Source organism: Morone saxatilis, unplaced genomic scaffold (genome assembly GCF_004916995.1).
Source record: "Morone saxatilis isolate NCDOM2014 unplaced genomic scaffold, NCSU_SB_2.0 Contig10, whole genome shotgun sequence".
Lineage (NCBI taxonomy): Eukaryota > Metazoa > Chordata > Actinopteri > Moronidae > Morone > Morone saxatilis.
In genome coordinates, this window is record NW_023339652.1 from 6,507,397 (window position 1) to 6,525,489 (window position 18,093).

Consider the following 18,093-nt stretch of genomic DNA (forward strand, 5'->3'; position numbering starts at 1 on the left):
TTACAACAATAACATCAGTAACAGAGCTTTTATAAGTTGTGAAGTAAAAAGTATAATATTTCCCTCTGGATTCTAGTAGAGTAGACGTAAATAGCATATAATATAAATACTCAAATAAAGTAAAAGTACCTCAACTTTGCAAATATTTCCCTACTGGTTTCCAGTAGAAAACAGTAGTTTCCAGTAGTGAAATGATGATGATAACAAACCTCAGATAAAGATCCCCGGGACTTGGACAAGACTTTTTATTACTTATTTTTCACCCTGAAATATGTGTGCTTCATGTTCAACCTTAATTTGAGACATAACAAGCACATTAATAAATTGTATAAATCCTTTTTTCAAGGTATGTAAATAGGCTAACCAGTTTGGACCTGTATAAAGTACGACATAACATTTTAACTCCAAGGCTCATCCTGTTTTGATGCCCTTTCCTTTATCTCTGTGTCTCCTGACAGGTTTCTCGGGGCCCTTCGGTGCGACCCAGCTATGGCACAACATCATCCAGGCCTTGCAAACCCAGGTGGAGGTGCGCCGCTGTAGAAGGAATCTCCGCGTTCACGCCGAATGTTTCACGGGCTCGGACGCTGTGGATGCCGTCCTCAGTTATTTGATGCAAAATGTGGTGTTTTGCACAAGCGAAGTGTCTCGCCTCAAAGCGGCCCGTCTCTGCCAGGCCCTGATGGAGGCCAAGGTGTTCGAACCAGTGGGTACCAAGTTGTTTCGCAGAGACAAGGAAGTGACCTTTGAGGACAGCGGCTGCAGCCTTTATCGTTTTCTGGAGTATAAAGTGTTACCCAATTCTCCCATGAAGGAGTGCAGTAGTGACACAGAGAACATGGGACCAGAGGAACCGGAGATAAAAAGGAAGAAGAGCTCCAGGTTGGTTTTACTTAAAATCTTAAAGTCTTATATGTTGTAGTTGTGCTTAACTGACTAATTGTATTTAATAAAGAAGCCTTATTGCGACATAAAGTAACACTGCATTGAAATGAACAACAAACAAACATACACAGCAAAGAGAAGCATAAATATATATACAATAATACTGATACTGGCATAAAGATATAAATAACATCTTTGATTTTGGTGAATTTTGTCTTTACCAAGTCTTACAATGCAGCATTAAGATAATCATCAAGTTAAACCCTGCACTAATAATGCATTAGTATCCAGTCATACCCAAAACATCACTGTTTTATATTGTAAACGTTCTGATACTTGACAACATTGCACAGCTTTATAACCCATCACATCACATCACGAGTGTTTATTAACCACCCTAATGCTTCCTGTTGTTTCTTCAGGCTGAAGGAACTGAGGACGATCTCTAATCCACTTGCAGTTGGACCGTCAGACAGGAGGGTTGAGAGGCTGCTGAAGACCATCAACCTGCGACCAACCTTGGCACCAGCTCTAAACGCAACACACGCTAACTCTACCTTTCTGTCCAAAGCCGGTAAGAATAAGCTCGTCGGTCAGTGTGGTGTACAAAGGAACAACAGCCCGTGACTGTTTCAATGTCGTTCCTCTCTAGTGGTGGATGAGGTGTGGAAGAAGCAAACGCTGCTGCAGCTGCTGCAGATAGTAGAGCTGCCCATGCTGGATTGCATCCTGACCTCTCCTGTCAGAGTTCAGCTCCGGGCCTGCAGAGCTCCCCTGGCCTCCCAGGACCTGGTTATCTCTAACACGTGCCTCGAGAGAGAGCTGCCGGACGCCCTTAATCTGCCCCAGTCAGTGCTCTGATGGATGCTTTCAAGCTTTTTTGCACAGTAGAGATACAACTAGAATTCCCATGCTGTGACAGTAAAAAGCATTATGTTTGGTTTGGTCACCACTACAGGTTGGACGGGTGGCTGTCGGCAGCGGCAGACTGCTTGGAGCTCTTTCCCGACCAGGTGATCGTGGTTGCAGGGGAACAGCTCGGACAACAAGGTGGCAAAGCCTTTTCAGAAGATAGCCAGGCAGAGCAGATGGGAAGCCAAAAGAGACTGCTCTTTGACACCATTGCTAAATACTACAGTGGACAGGAAAAAGCTCCACTTCTCTCAGGACGCCACCTGGACATACATGCTGCAATTCTGAATTTGCTGGGTGAGACTAGATACGTTTTACAGTTATTTTATGGTTCATGTCTTCTTGGAAATTGTGGGGAGAGATTTGACAACCCATTCTGACACACTTCACAGCAGAGCAGAAGTGTGTGTGCATATGAAGCAATAAGTCCCTGGGCCTCTGTAGCTGGCAGTTATCTCTCTCTGACTTCTGTCTTGACCACATCTTGTTTCTTTCTAGATGAAGGGAAGGTGCAGGAGGCCATCAGAGCATCTCAGTTGTGTTTCCGACTGCTGGAGACGAGCATGAGAGATGAACTCAGGAGACTACTGGCCTTTATGGCCACAGCAGCTCACCCAGACGCTTGTCGTCTTCAGAAACAGGTAGTTCACCTCCTTCAACACTGACAGCTCTAGCCTTTTGTGCAAACATGTAGTGCGTCGTAATAAGAAATACAATTTATTGGAAATAGTAGAAACGTTTTTTTTTTCTGTAGTATGTGTCTATTGACAGGCAGGGCAACAGACATAACCAGCTTGAGTGTCTATGCTGTACATTGTTTAACTGTTTTTTTTTTTTTTTTTAGATTTAACTGTAGATTTATTTTGTCGTATCATTTACGGTGTGTCAAGGTTGTATCAGTGGTCGGTGTGTTTGAATCTATCGTTGACTTTCTCGTGTGTTTTCTTTCAGATTGATAACAGGGCCTTGGTCTGCCGCAGTTTTCAGAGAGCAATTGTCCAGAATCATGAATTGAATCGATCCCAAAGCGAAACCCTGGTGCTTTTTCTCATGGACAATTGCAGTGAGCTCTTTAAGGTACACTTTTATTTTTTTAATTTAGGTATTACTAACATTTTAACACCTCTTAATAAAACATTTAATTGAAGTTTTATTAAGCTGTTATTTTGTCAGTATAGCAAAAAAAAAAAAAACATACTGTGTGGTTAAATTTAAAGTTTGGATTCAACATTTTTTAAATTAACATTATTTTCCTTCCTGTAATGAATGCAGACTCCTACATCCCTTATTGAAGCTGTGAGGAAAACACTGAGGACTATGCAGCAGGGAAAAGACCCTGACTCAATTGCCAGTAAGTGGAATACAACCTCAACTAAATATGCACACTCTGGCTGACATTACACACTACATCATCATAGGAAATAATACTTGTAGATAGAGACAGGTACAGAACCCTTCAAACGTTGTATGTATATAACTGTCCATAGAAACACAACAATGTCAGTTTAGGTCCCTAATCTGTTGCACTACATCCGATACTACAAGCGTTTATGTTCTTCAGACTTTGACAATGTATTAGGTACAAAAGACAGTTCTTGCCAAAAGTTTTAATCTGCATCTGTAGCCACATCTGCAACAAAATACACCTATGTTGATTTTTCTTGAACGAGGGGACCGATGAGGAGTTATGTCCCAAATATAAAGTGCTTCATAAATGCCCACATGGTGGCACTATCGCTAATGTCCTCTTCACTGCTGTGTGCCGCAGCGTTCACCTTCTGCCAGCAGGTGACGCCACAGGAGTACGAGGACCAGCGGGAGGCTACCACCCTGGAGAGCCTCAAACAGCTTCTTCGTGACATTTCCTCAAGCAAAACCATACCTGTCAAGGAGAGGAGGAGGCTGCTCAAAGAGTTTGAGAAACATCACCCCGTGGTCTTCCTCCAGCATCTGTGCAGCACCTTCTGAAACAACCGAAGAGTATTAATTTGACTTGCTAGGTGCACTTCACAAAGCCAGTTTGTTTGGTACGGCGCTTACACTGAAGAAGAATAATAATTTAATGCACAAAATGCCGTTTTTGTAATTTTCAATACTTTAAAAACTGGAATACAAGTCACACCTCTAATCTCATCTAATGTCGAGCTGTAGAGAGGAATTGACACCTTAGGTGACGATCAGCACAGATTCTTCTATAATTAATTCTGCGAAGGCATGACTCCCCAAATTCCTTTAAGTCACAAGAGGCCTATAAAAGTTATTAGTAGATAGTCTTGTTTGTTTTTAGTCCTGTAGCACTGGATGCATTATCTATCTGATAAATATTGCGTGTTCAAGAATGACATATCATCTCATCGATATTGGGTGCCTAAAGGGGGGATAGTCATTTTTAATTATACTTTAGTGACTAATTTTATGTTGTAAAGATGAATAATGTTTAAAGTGGGCATTTTCTTTTGTGCACTACATTGTTCAGATATTACTATATTATACTGTATATGTGAAGTATACAAACCTAAAAGGGATTAATGACCATTAGTGAGCTGCAACTTGTGGACTAATTAATGTATTTGTTGCAGGTATGGATACTGCAATTGAATAAACATATATTTAAGTTAGGTTTATCTGAGCTTTGGAAATGGATCTGTGATTTGTAGAAGTGATGTTGTGCACTTGGATCAGACATTAATATTAATGAAGAATAACGCTATTATAGCAGCCATTTTGATTGAATGCCGCAAACGTTGTCGATTTTTGTCCTGTTCTGTTTAAATGTAGCATGCTGTAGTGCGGGTAAGGAAAACTTAACACTAATGTAGCTGAATACGTTTTTAACACAGTTAGAGATGAAGACTTTTCAGTGAAGCTCTTCAAATGAAAACTAATATGAAATGAAAGCAGAAAGGGTACAATAATGTATTAGGGCTAACCATAACTCAGGTTAATATAATGACTTCTAATTTTAGCGGTTTTAAGCTTTTAGTTCCAAATGTCTTTTTAATTGTAACCTTTTAGGATTTTACTTGAAAGTTGGACATAATGCGTTTTGATTGAGTATTTTACTAACTTTCTCTTTGGTTAAGCATGATGCCTCAGTTGGATTTGTTTCTTTTAATCAATGAAGCCATAGTCATGCAAAAGTAATGTACATTCAGCATCTTTTGTTCTTTACATACACTGAAATCATGTTAGAATGCACTTTATGATGCTGAAACATGCTTTATTTTCTCTTGGAATAACGCATCTAATAAAAGTGTAATTGATGTACTCTCACACAAGACTGCTGTCGTTTTTTTTAGTGTATGTGTACTAGTAGAGTCCTCGCTGGTCCTTGATGAGGTTGTATGAGACGTGGTTGAATTTTACATATTTCTTGTACCTTTACCTTTAGGAACTATGGTTTTGGTCTTGCAAAATCTTCCAAAATACAGTATGTGGTTAAGTTTATTCAAATCCACTGCAGTGCTGTTGTAGTTCCTAACTGGGCCACAAAACCTTTTGTGTGTGTGTGTGCGTGGTGTGTGTGTGTTGACACGAATCCAGTGCATTATTTGTTCTTACACTAGTTTTGCACCAGCACTTTGGTCAACAAGGGTTGCTTTTATAAAATGTGCTTTATAAATAAAAGTGATTTGATGATTGATGTGTGTCCCTTTTGGCCCTGGGGCATGTCCCCTGCACTATTAGAACTTATAAAATGTGCAGCACTTGAGGAGATCCAGGGTTTACACTGTGAATCAGTAAGATGTAATGTGAAGTTTATTTGTACACGGCGTGATTGCAAACAACAGAAAACACACAGGTGACGTTGACGCACCTGACTCACTGAGCTGACTCTATTAAACACCCGGAAGCAGGCTTGTTCATTCACTAGCATACTGAGCTACCTCATTTCGTATGCTGCTGGTAGACATGGGGGCTTCACGGCCATAACCGACAGCGCCACGGCTGAGAGCACACTTATTAGAAGAAATAAACCTGCGAGCCGTTTCCACAGCAAGGTAAGTACGTGCAGGGGTTTTGGATGAGACCAGTTTTCGGATTAAAACAGACCTCGCCTGTTAACGTCAATGTCGAACTTGCGCATTGTGGGCTAGTTAAGCTTAGGTAGGTAGCCCACCGTGATCTGCTTATCTAAAACCAAGTCTTTAACGGGAGCCAACGCACTGCAGCGGGGGATGTCAGCGCCCCTAGAGCCTCATATGTAGGTTTAAAGGATTAGAAGAAGGTTTTGGGAAAGGTGTCTGTTAACGCGCATTCGTGTTAAAAGTGCTGTGTTAGTTTTAATGTGTGCGTACAGGCTAAAACAGGACGCTAAATCCAAGCCTGTTTCCCCCCCCAATCAGACTGACCGTCGTCGTGCTAGCTTTTTTTTTTATTTTTTATTATTTATTATTATTCCAGCGCTGAAATGACAGTTCAACCTCACACGAATAGCTTGTAAAAGAAGCAATGTTATAAAAAGCTGCTGTATTAAACTGCCTGGTACCTGACAGCGAGCTGTGTAGCTAACTATTGTGCTAGTTGAGAGTCTGTGCGTTCAGTTTACCTCTGTTTATCTGACCACTGCTTGGATAATAACCTCATGTTGACAGATGTCAGGTAGTGTAACGTTAAAGTAAACCGACTGCTGTCATGAGATAACGTTATAACAATGCTGGTACTCTCTGGGGCTAATGCATCCTTCAAACCTGTTGCAGATAAACAGCCCCACGCTAGGGGTAATGTTTAAATATTGTTTAATAATTAATCCTTATGGAGGCACATTTGCGGCTGGTGTGTGTTTATTCCTTTGGCATGCATTGTTTTTGCCTCAGACCGCCGAGTAAACAGTTGTGCCGCATTGTTGACAAGTGATGGCAGCGGATTGTCTTATAATCAGGCCAGAAGTGCTGCAATCTATCTCAGCACAGCTCCACTTCTGTAAATGAAGCTCCATTGTTTTGGATTTGGCTCAAGTAGATAGAAAAGGAGCTAATTAAGTGGACTGAGTAAGATTCACACACTGGCATCAACATTGACAAAGCTGACAGCATCAGACTGGTCGGTTTCTTATTTTGGGGCACCCTCAGTTTGGATATTCACACACACTTACAGCAGTTATATATATATGTGTGTGTGTGCGTGCTTTCATCTGATTTAATAGGGATGCTTTTTTATGTGGGAATCTTATGTGGGAATTATTTATGCAAACTGTGCTGTGTGCATCTCAGTTTCTAGAAAATTGCTTATTCAATTCAATTTATTATTCCACCTTGTTGCAGTGCAGTGAAATAAACATCAAAGTACTACTAGGAGCCCACTTAAGACAGATAAAACCCTGAAGAAACCATTCGCATAGAAATAATTCGGCTATATCACCGTCAGCCATGTTCCTTTGTCTGACTTCCTGTTGCCTAACATGCTGTCAAGTCACTGTGAAGTATTTTGAAAGAGAGCCTTAATGTGGTGTGGCTTAAATTTGCTCTGAGTCATTTGATTTTTCTGAGGACAGCTTGGGCTGTTAAGATGCTTATTCTCCTCAGCCAGCACAGGCAGGACACTGCTGGGCACTTTGATGTGCAAATGTTGAAGCAGGCGCATTAGATTGAAAGTCTAATGGATCATCGAAGGCTTTTGCTTCGATAGAAAGGGTTCGACTACAGCTGCCTCTTTCAGTTGACTGGTTAAAAACTGTATTTTACCTTTAACTGCTTACCTGTCCTGGGTGCTCTGTCATCCACTTCTCTCTCTGCAGCTGCGAGGTCAGGCCTGAACATGGAGTCTATGTTGAACAAGCTGAAAAGCACGGTCACCAAGGTGACGGCAGATGTCACCAGCGCTGTCATGGGCAACCCGGTGACACGGGAGTTTGAGGTTGGAAGACATATTGCCAGCGGGGGTCCTGGCTTGTGCTGGAGGATCTACAATGGCACCAAGAAGTCCACCAAACAGGTGTGTGTGTGTGTGTGCGTGTTATATCCTGACCAGACCAGCTCTAATCTATTAAAGTTAACATTTAAATAGATAGACAACTGTGGGACTTAATAAAGCTGATTTTAATTGCTGCTAATGGCGGTTTGTCTTTGACCCTCCAGGAAGTGGCAGTGTTTGTGTTTGATAAGAAGATGGCTGATAAGTATCAGAAATTTGAGAAGGATCAAATCATTGATTCGCTAAAAAAGGGGGTGCAACAGCTGACCAGACTGCGTCACCCACGTCTCCTGACTGTGCAGCATCCTTTGGAGGAGTCACGGTGAGTAACACACAAACACACACTCACACGTATATCAAGGGCAAATAAAATGAGTCAGAGCTCAAAGAGGGGCTTGACATTCGAGGGGAAATTGCATAACAAATCATTTTGTCTGCCTCTGTGTGCATATGTGAGCAGAAGCTTGTCATGATCAAAAGACTCTGTAGACTGCTCCCTGAATAATGTATGTCCCCTGAGTGCAAAATAAGGTTGAGGCCGTCTTGTGCTTACTTTATTTTTTCCTCTTTTAAAAAATTTCACCTGTGGCAGCTCTCGATTTTAAAACGCACCTCTGTCTCTGGTTTTTTTGCTTTTGCTCATGTTAATTGTCTCCCTCTGTTCAAGAATGACTCGACATTTAAAAAGCAAGCTGTTTCAAATGTTATTTTTGTATTTGGCCCTCAGAGACTGCTTGGCGTTCTGTACGGAGCCGGTGTTTGCCAGTCTGTCCAACGTGCTGGGCCAGTGGGAGAACCTGCCCACCCCTATGCCCAGCGACATCAAGGAGTACAAACTATATGACGTGGAGACCAAGTATGGCTTGCTACAGGTGAGGGTGCCGACAGCTAAGCTTGCTTAACGAAGAATTTTTAGTTTTTCTGTTTTTATACATTACAGGCTGACATTTTTATCAGTCTAAAATACAAAATAAAAGTGAGAGAAAAATAGTTTATTATTATAGTAGACCAACAAAACCAGCAAATATGCATATTTTAGAAGCTAGAACCAGAAAGTTTGAAAGTTTTTAAAACAATCATCAAAATGTTTGCAGATTAATTGTCTGTCAGTCGACTAAGCGATGAATCAACTCTAGCTCTAGTTTGATGAGTCAGGAGTTTGCGTTTTAGCAAAGGACCAGCTTTTGCTCAATGAAAGTTGGATAGAAAGATACTTTTATTCCTGCAAAACACTAGTTATCACACAACCTACATTTCAGACAGTAACACTTTAATTACAAAAATGTGTATTTAGTGTAGAAATATTCAACGTTTTATCACTCAGTCATAAAACTTTTGCTCTTTGGCTTAGTAACAATTTAGTTGCACCGTTCACTGGTCAGATTTATAATCCAACATTTATGAATGAGAATTTACCTGTTTGTTATTATGAGCACGCTAAATTTGTAAAGTTGTCTAGCAGGTTTTAGTGCCATGTGGTCTACATTTGGAAGTCCAACTCATACTGTATGCAGTTTCTTCTCAAAGCCAGTTGAACCAGCTCAATTCCATGCCTCACCTTTCAGTGTTGTTCCAACAGGGTAAGGTGTCAATCAACTTAACATCCGGCCTCATTCATTTTTTGTCTCATTCACCCACATCGGTCTTCATTTCTGTCATCTTGCCTTTTCCACAGCTTATTGAAGTTACTGAAAGGAGATCTAGATGGCGGGACTAGAAAATGCCTGCAAAGTCTACCATAGTGACTGTGAAGTTATCCAAGAGTCTATTAAGCACCAAACTGTTTTCTTGCTCTAATTTATCCTGACAGTTTAATTTTTCTATCTCTTTAGATCTCGGAGGGTTTGTCCTTCCTTCACAGTGGGGTGAAAATGGTTCACGGCAACTTGTGTCTAGAGAACATCATCCTCAACAAGAGCGGGGCCTGGAAGATCATGGGCTTTGACTTCAGCATCTCCTCTGCTAACCCCTCCGATGCCGAGGTCTGTTGGAATACATTTGTTTCCTTAGTCCCCTCTGCCAGGCAGGGCTTACTGCCAAGCGTTCAAAATAATACTAATAATGCCTAGCAGTATTGTCACATCTTTATATCCTTATGTTGTCTTATTGTCTTCAGCCTAAGTACACATGTAAAGAGTGGGAGCCCAACCTCCCTCCACTCTGCCTCCCCAACCCTGAATACCTGGCTCCCGAGTACATCCTGTCAGTCAGCTGCGACTCTGCCTCCGACATGTACTCCCTGGGTGTGGTCATGCACGCTGTCTTCAATGAGGGCAAGCCTGTTTTCCAAGTCAACAAGCATGACATTTTTAAGAGCTTCAGCAGGCAACTGGACCAGGTGAGTGGAGGTGTGACGCAATGTGCATGACGGATGATGGACTCTAAGGATCCTAAATCTTTTGTTAGATCATAACAGTTGTTCTTTGTAAGAACTTAAAAATAGCTATTGAGCTTGGGATGGACATTTGTTCTTCTTAAGAAAACACTTAATGCTTATTTAATCCTTTTCTCATGCTCTCTCTCTGGCAGCTGCTGCCTTTTGCTCAAATTTCTTTTTACTACAAATGATGTGCTGTGGCTCAAGGGTGTGTCACTCAACACTGATTGTATTCTCCTCTTTTCTGCTCTGTTACAATTGTTCTGTGTTTTTCATTTGTAGCTGAGCACCATGAGTCCAGCGCTGTTGAACAAGATACCAGAGGAGGTGCGGGAGCACGTCAAAATGCTGCTCAGCGTCACACCCAACGTCCGACCAGATGCAGACCAAATAACAAAGGTTTGCATTGCTACGAGTTGCATGAAGATACAAAGAATAGCATATTTTTGTTCTAATGTTTGCAATTAATTTTTTATTATGTTTTTGTGTGAAATTCAGATTCCATTTTTTGATGACGTGGGTGCTGTGACGCTGCAGTACTTTGACTCCCTCTTCCAAAGGGACAACCTACAGAAGTCCCAGTTCTACAAAGGCCTCCCCAAAGTTCTGCCCAAACTACCCAAGGTAATTATATACAGGCAAATGCAGGGTATATAGGGTACTAAGCAGCTAAGCAGTCAAAAATCAGAGTATAAGAATGGACATTTATTAGAATCACAATTTAAGGTCTTCAATGGCTTCTGAACCCCATTCTTTTTCTTATTATTCTTTCTCTCAGAGAGTGGTGGTGTATCGAATCTTGCCGGCACTCACCTCTGAGTTTGTCAACCCAGACATGGTTCCCTTTGTGCTGCCCAACGTGCTGCTGATCGCTGAGGAGTGCACTAAGGACGAGTATATTCGCCTCATCTTGCCTGACCTCACGCCTGTTTTCAAGCAGCAAGAGCCTGTTCAGGTAGACACACGCAGAAACACAGAACTCGGCACATACAGTATGCTTATGCACATGACTGAAACAAAGTTGTTTGTTGTGCGTTAACATTACTACTGTAGTCTAAGCATGCGTTAATGACATGTACTTTTTCAAAAATGCACAGAAAAGTGTGATTCCCCTCTTTAAACCTTTTGCATGATGTTTTCTCCCTTTTGGCATTTGTGTGTTTGAGATTAATCAGATAAATATAACCAAATAAAGAGCAGGCTCTGTTTGTGCTTTATCACTTTATCAAGACTTGTCTTTCTCTGTATTTTTCTTTCCATGCTTCTTCAGGCTAGTAATATGGTGAGTGGTCTCTGCTGTGAATACGCTCCAATCACATCAGCTAGTTTGTGCGTTGTGTTGTCTATAGCACTAAAAGCTAAACTAAAGCCACTGAAAGGACTGTCTCTTAACTTCCACTCACCTCCGTACCTATATGTAGAAAATGGCATAGAATTCTCTTGCTTTTGACTTTTATTTTCCTAACTGGGTGCCTGTGCTGTGCAGATCCTGCTGATATTCCTGCAGAAGATGGACCTACTGCTGACCAAGACACCAGCAGAGGACATTAAGAACTCTGTGCTGCCTATGGTCTACAGAGCTCTGGAAGCCCCTTCTGTACAGATCCAGGTACAATGAGAAATTAGGCTGCTTAGTATTTGAGGTTCTGTGGAGATTAACTTAACCCAGTCGGTTGTAAACCTTGGAAACCAGAGAAGTGACCACAAGATCAATTGCTGAAGGAGTTACTGTATACTAGGTTTTTGGAAAATGCTGTGCCAGGAATATTTTTAGGTCTGTTTGAGATTTCTGATTGCTTTGTTGTTGCTTTAGACGCCGCCTTTTTTGAAATAAACACATTGTGAGAATAGTCATCCTCACAATAGTTTTTACTTCATTGGTGTATATATTTAGCATTCCCCTTGGAACATTATAATTCTCACCTGCTGTACTCTTCGTTCCCTTTTTAGTACTACTTTGAGAGCACTTTCAGAATAAATACACTTTGTGGCATAAAAATGTCAGGTTTTATAACATCATATCTGCTGTTGAGCAGGAGCTGTGCCTGAACATCATCCCGACGTTTGCCAACCTGATTGACTACCCGTCTATGAAGAACTCCCTCATCCCTCGAATCAAATCTGCCTGCCTACAGACCTCCTCACTTGCTGTGAGTCTCTGTCAGCCATCATTTGCTGACAGCTTGTACCTTGTACCTTTCATGCTTGTGCATAAATACCAATTTTCTGTAGTTTCATCTTTGAAGTGACACTGACACTGCTGTACTCCTAACTGTAACCATCTACTTACAGCTGAAATGTCAAAATGGTGCCTCTTTAATACTGTATGTGCATTTTGACTGTTTCTATGTATTTATGCATCTTCCTTTGTTACTGTGTAGGTACGAGTGAACTCTCTAGTGTGTCTGGGGAAAATTTTGGAATATATGGACAAGTGGTTTGTCATTGATGAGATCCTGCCCTTCTTACAACAAATCCCCTCCAGAGAACCAGCAGTACTCATGGGCATTCTAGGTAAAGAACCTCGGCACACTCCTCCCCACTTCCTACTCGTGTGATTGAAACAGCTGAGCAACCTCTTGGTTTGTTTTTAATGGCTTTCTCACTCCTCACTTTAGGAATCTATAAGTGCACCTTCAGCCACAAGAAGTTGGGCATCCCCAAAGAGCACCTTGCCACCAAGAGCCTGCCCCACCTTGTCTCTCTTAGTATAGACAACAACCTCAACCTTAACCAGGTACTGCACAGCTAAAACACATTTTGCAGCATTGTTTTATTTCTATTTAATCTAATTTCTATTTTTTAACTATTTTATCTTATCTGATATATTCCATGTTTCAGTTTAACTCGTTCATGATGGTCATACGGGATATGCTGAGTCGCATGGAGGCTGAACACAAGACCAAGTTGGAGCAGCTGCACGTTATGCAGGAGCAGCAGAGGTGTCATTTTTAAATCACCCTGGACTTTAGCCTCCCTTTTATTCTGTCTGATTAAATATAAAATGGTTATACATATTAATGGGGTTTTTATACCCTAGAACATCTAGGGAAATTGGATCTGTCTTAGAAAGCGATTAGCAGTTGATTCTGGCCACATGAATATGATAATGGTATGACTAACCGGGCTCGTATAAATGCATCTATTCAAATTTCTTTTCCGCTTTCTGAGTTTGTTTTTTATTATCTCTTGTAACAGGAGTATAAACATCACAAACCCAGGGAGCCAATCAGAGGAGACCAAGAGCCCGCCTAGCACTGGCAACCAGGTGAGAGGTCGATTCTATAAGCCATGTAACAGATCGGAATACAAGAAGTATTTTCTTTGCCATAAATGTTACTGAAAAAGCCTGGAAATGTTATGTTTATGTCTCTGTGCTGCAGTGATTCCATTTAGTCTGTTCTTGCTTTCAGATTGATGATATCTTCGGCAGCACCAGGGTTAATGGAAAAGAGAATGGATCTGCAGCACCAGCCCCACAGCCTAATAGAGTATGGAAACAATGTCATTTGTAATTTACACAAATCTTCACCTTTGTCCATTTAGCATGCAGGCCAATTTGTTCACGTTCTGTCTTCATTTGCACTTCTCCAGATGTCTCTGACTCTAGAAGAGAAACAGCGCTTGGCTAAGGAGCAGGAGCAGGCAGCCAAACTGAGGAGCCAGCAGCCATTAGCACCGCAGACTATCAAACCAGCCTCCACCACCAACACAAAGGTAAATATGATGGGGAGGTGGGGTGTGGGTCAGATTCTAAAGGGGTGCATGCCAGAAAAAGTAAAAAAAAAAAAAAAGGACCACTGGTATACACAAACACTTATAAATCTCATCCAATTTAATGTTGCAGACTAAGGATCTGACAAGCAGTCTTCTCAACAACATGACATCTCTAAACAACATGTCCTTGGCCAACACAGCGCGACCAGCCCCAGTGCAGGGCACCACCATCGCTGCCTTCCCCTCCTCCAGCCCCATGCTGGGCCCCATTGGTGCCCCGGTCTCCAACGGCTTCAACCCACCCATGGCCTTTCAGACAGGAGGCATGGGGATGGGCATGCGGCCCACTGGCCCCGGCCTCTATGGCGGCATGGCCACCACCACCAGCACCCCAAACTTTGGAGCCCTCACGCAGAATCAAGGGCCAATTGGGCAGACAAATAAAGCCCACGACATGTCAGCCTTGGACAGTCTTTTTACACCCAGCCAGCCCAAAGTCACACTCAACCAAATGGGTCCAAAGGCTACACCTGGCACCAACTCCCCTTGGCTCAATCAGTATGGTTCACCCCAGAATGCTCAGACTCAGATGCAGGGTGCGTCAGTGGGTATGGGAGGAGTGCCCAGCGGGTTTGGGATGCAAGCAAACCCTTTTTTCAGCCCGCAGAACTTTTCTCAAACCCCTGCTGCCCCTAGCCTGAACCAAAGTGGAATTAAACATAGTGCATCCGTCAACAATGATCTGAAAGACTTATTCGGCTAAACCTAAATTTAACATAGATTCCAGGTTAAGTATTTTCTTTGAATAACTTTGGACAAAAGAGCCTTGAATTCTCACAGAACAAAACACTGAAAAACAAAATCCTCTCAAGGGTGTTACTGTCTGTATTTTTAATCCGACATGGTTTAAATTTTGAGTCTCGCTCACATTCAGCTGGCAAATTAACCTCCACCTGAATTCCATTTCTACTTGACCAGAAGGACAAAAGGTTTGGGGTGGGAAAGACTTCTTCTATGCTGTGTTCTTTAAATGCTGGGGGTTTCCTACTGTTTTGTACTTGACATTCTTGGGAGTCCAAATGACGTGGGTTGAGATTAATCCCAACTCGATTTATTCAGGAAGGTTTTGTGTTCATATCATGAATGATTGATTGGAGTGGATTTCACTTCGTAAACAAGTTGCATCAGAATCACCACTTAAAATGGTCAGAAAAGGCTGGAAAAACGTGGCTTCCATACTTCACATCTGCTCAGTTTCAGGCTTCTGTACCTTTATTGCTTCTCCAGACTATTTTAGGATTTGCTGCATGTCTAAAGTGATCAGAGAGTTGGCTTAAAAACAAATACTGCATACACCAAAATGTCTGAGCCCAGTGGGAGGTAGCTTGAAGTGTAGCACCGACAAGCCTGCAGTCACTGATCTGCATCCAGGAGGCTCCTCCGTGGAGAAAATCTAGAAGGGGGTGAAGAAAATTGACAGGCCCACAGTTGCAGTTTAGACGGGGGAACACCAAGTAGCCCCACTGCAGCTGTCTCCATGGTAACTATTTCTCTGCAGCACCGGAAACCTCCATTTTGTGGACACGAATTGGACTAGTGATCCAGTCTGGTCTTCATTTTCCCCCTCCTTTGGTCTCATTGTTTTATCATCAGGTTATAAGGCTTAAAACCTGCTTTTTTTTTTTTTCTTTACTTAATTTCACATCTAAACAAGCATGTTGAAAAGGGAAGGGTTAATTCTGTCTGGTCAAAGTTTGTTGACGACCATTTCATCTCCTCTGGTAACAAAAAACATTGTGTCCGTTTTCAGTATGAACGACTTATCTGTGTTTTAAGAAAGTGGAGTAGGATGTGTAGAGTTGCTATTACAGCAGTGTACTTTAACAAGATGCTAATGCTAAAGGCAATGAAGGACCATATGCACTGCTTAGGCTGTTGTGCCTTACATGGGTACATGTGTAAAAGTAGACAGACAGGACTCATCTGTTACTAAAGTATTAATATTTTCCCTTTTTAATCAGCTGTCTGGCTTTTGCTTCTCAAATTACATTCTTTGTTGCATGTTACTGAAATTGACCACAATTTGATTTTAGCATCTTTTCTAATGATTCCTAACAATTCTAGTGACCAATGACATTTAATTTCATATGTCCAGCTGGATTTGCTCTGAAGTTTTTAAGGCACTCAAAATCCTCCCCATGCACCATTTTCTGTTAATCAATTTGTACAATGATGAAGAATTTTCACTATATATTTTGAGCACTTTTCAGCCGTCAGAGGACCCGTGCTGGTGAAATATTATTATGGAGTGTAAATATATAGTTATTTAAAAATGGATTGCTCTGTGAGGGCCTTGGCATTTTTATGTCCTTGTGATAATGGTTAAGAGGCCTTAGATGAGTTGTGTGCAATAATCCTTATTGGTTGTTAAGGGTGCATATCGATTGGCTCAAGCAGCCGTCAGTGTGTCCTTACTTTCATCTCCACTGACCTACAATAATTACATAGGTCTGTCAGATTTTCTAAACAGCTTAACATTAATGTGTACTCATTCTAAATCTTACATTTTTGAAGAGAATTACACAATTCTGGGTTTTTTAGACGCACCTTGGTCACACTGTGTTTCTGCTGACAATGATTGTTGTTAACATGCTGAAATGTAACGTCTTTTATTGGGTTAACTTCTGTTTTTATATATTAATGCCACCTATACAAGGTGAGCTCTCTCCAGCCGCATGGCAGTGTTACTCGCAAGTGACTGACTCGTCGGGTTCTGTTCCTTTCCACATTGTCAAACAAGACTACAAATGTGTCTGTGATTGGAGCTTTTTCATCTGTAGATCGGCATACAGTATGTGGCAGTTTTGATTTCATCACAAAGTGGATGTGATCCTGGCAGAACCCCAAAGCAGAAAACTAAAGCTTATTCTTCTACAAGATTGTTTGTATACCACTGCTGTCATATATGTGTAGTGTGGCCCTTGTTTTGTGTTAAGGTGCTAGTCTCTGAGGTGGTTCAATGAAAATCTGTACATATAAAGGAAAGTACACAATCTAATACTGTCAAAGAGTGGTTGTTACTTGTGTGATGGCTTTAAAGCAGTGCATAGAATGTAACTTTAATATAGAAAAGAAAGACAAGCCGAAGTGAACTGATTACATGGCAGCCTTAATTAACTTTTTAAGATTTACAGGCACAATTAACTGGTAGGCAGCGTTAAATGAAACATCAAAGTTAACGTCAAAAGAAGCATTTTATTTTCACAAAGCACTGATTAACAAGGTAGTATGCATGAATCAGGGACGTTTTAAGGCTTACTAAACTGATGATTACAAGCATATAAGCAAGCAGCATATATGAAACTTTGGTAAACATTCCTTCGGTTTTAGGTTAAAAGATGTACCTACATTACCCACAATGCAACTTGATTGCAAACAATTTGGTCCCAAGTAGTTATCTGCTGATTCACAGTACTACAGGATACACCCATCTAACCGGGAAAAGTGCAGAATGCAATTGCAATCATAAATCCTGTTGATAATAAAAATTCAAAATCCCTCCCTGCTTTTCTTAAATGCCCCATGTTTAAATCATTATTGATTTTAAAATCCTCTGAAAATGCACTGAGGGAGAACAAACTTAAAATAAAAGCAGATATACTAAAAACATTGGAGAAGGTAGAAGGTAGCAATAAAGAAAAATGGCTAAAATAAAATAAAAACAAACTCTTGTGTAAGGTCATTAAAACTTGGAATCATTCTAATATGAGAGATAACGGTAGTCAGGCAGTGAGGTAATTTTTGAGGCTCGACATTAAGTGAGACCTCCAAATCTGTAGGGGTCCCACAGTCAGTGGAAGAGTCGCCGCACCAATCTGGTGGTGCGTGTGGAGAGGTTTGTCTGAGTCATGTCTGCAAAAGACACATTTGGTAAGTAAATCTGTGCTTCTGATGTACAGAAAGAATGATCCATTGCTGTAAAATATACCACATACATCCTATATAGCACTGTAATACAAGTTTTTAACTTGGACAAAAACTGTAGAAGTCATGTCTCCAGCTCACCTGCAAAGTTTAGCTTATATCTGACGTTCTTGACCATAAACATCATGCTGCCTGTCGGGGTCTTTTGGTACTGGCACTGAATGTCCAGACTGGACGTGCTGCACTGTCCCTACATGACAAAAAAGGCGACAACACACATCGAAGGAAAATACATTATACTTCAGTAATGTAGATCTGAACTCTTATTAGTTCAGTAAATTGTGTGTATCTTTTACTGTAATAAA

At 41.2% G+C, this 18,093-nt stretch overlaps 2 protein-coding genes across 5 annotated transcripts in view; both read left to right on the forward strand.

The window, feature by feature from the left end:
• The window catches only part of depdc4 (DEP domain containing 4), a 7,245-nt gene extending 2,181 nt beyond the window's left edge, over positions 1 to 5,064 (forward strand). For both annotated transcript variants that reach the window (XM_035674137.1, XM_035674127.1), the window contains exons 2-9: positions 459 to 882; positions 1,308 to 1,459; positions 1,538 to 1,733; positions 1,844 to 2,094; positions 2,296 to 2,438; positions 2,749 to 2,874; positions 3,070 to 3,148; positions 3,566 to 5,064. In XM_035674137.1, the coding sequence (XP_035530030.1) occupies positions 614 to 882; positions 1,308 to 1,459; positions 1,538 to 1,733; positions 1,844 to 2,094; positions 2,296 to 2,438; positions 2,749 to 2,874; positions 3,070 to 3,148; positions 3,566 to 3,765 (1,416 nt within the window). In that variant the 5' untranslated portion in view covers positions 459 to 613 and the 3' untranslated portion in view covers positions 3,766 to 5,064. The remainder of the gene's footprint in view (positions 1 to 458; positions 883 to 1,307; positions 1,460 to 1,537; positions 1,734 to 1,843; positions 2,095 to 2,295; positions 2,439 to 2,748; positions 2,875 to 3,069; positions 3,149 to 3,565) is intronic.
• Positions 5,065 to 5,657: 593 nt separating this feature from the next.
• On the forward strand, positions 5,658 to 16,862 carry scyl2 (SCY1 like pseudokinase 2). 3 transcript variants are annotated; one of them, XM_035674447.1, is made up of 19 exons: positions 5,658 to 5,798; positions 7,535 to 7,731; positions 7,875 to 8,032; positions 8,438 to 8,582; positions 9,543 to 9,692; positions 9,827 to 10,048; positions 10,370 to 10,486; positions 10,586 to 10,711; positions 10,866 to 11,042; positions 11,358 to 11,369; positions 11,574 to 11,696; positions 12,124 to 12,237; positions 12,469 to 12,601; positions 12,706 to 12,824; positions 12,929 to 13,029; positions 13,286 to 13,355; positions 13,501 to 13,578; positions 13,682 to 13,804; positions 13,935 to 16,862. In XM_035674447.1, the coding sequence occupies exons 2-19, from the start codon at positions 7,555 to 7,557 to the stop codon at positions 14,565 to 14,567; spliced, it is 2,778 nt and encodes a 925-aa protein (XP_035530340.1). In that variant the 5' UTR covers positions 5,658 to 5,798; positions 7,535 to 7,554; the 3' UTR covers positions 14,568 to 16,862. The 3 variants fall into 3 exon arrangements, with proteins under 3 accessions (XP_035530340.1, XP_035530362.1, XP_035530351.1); XM_035674458.1 differs by lacking the exon at positions 5,658 to 5,798 and adding an exon at positions 5,942 to 6,001; XM_035674469.1 differs by lacking the exon at positions 11,358 to 11,369.
• Positions 16,863 to 18,093: the final 1,231 nt, after the last annotated feature.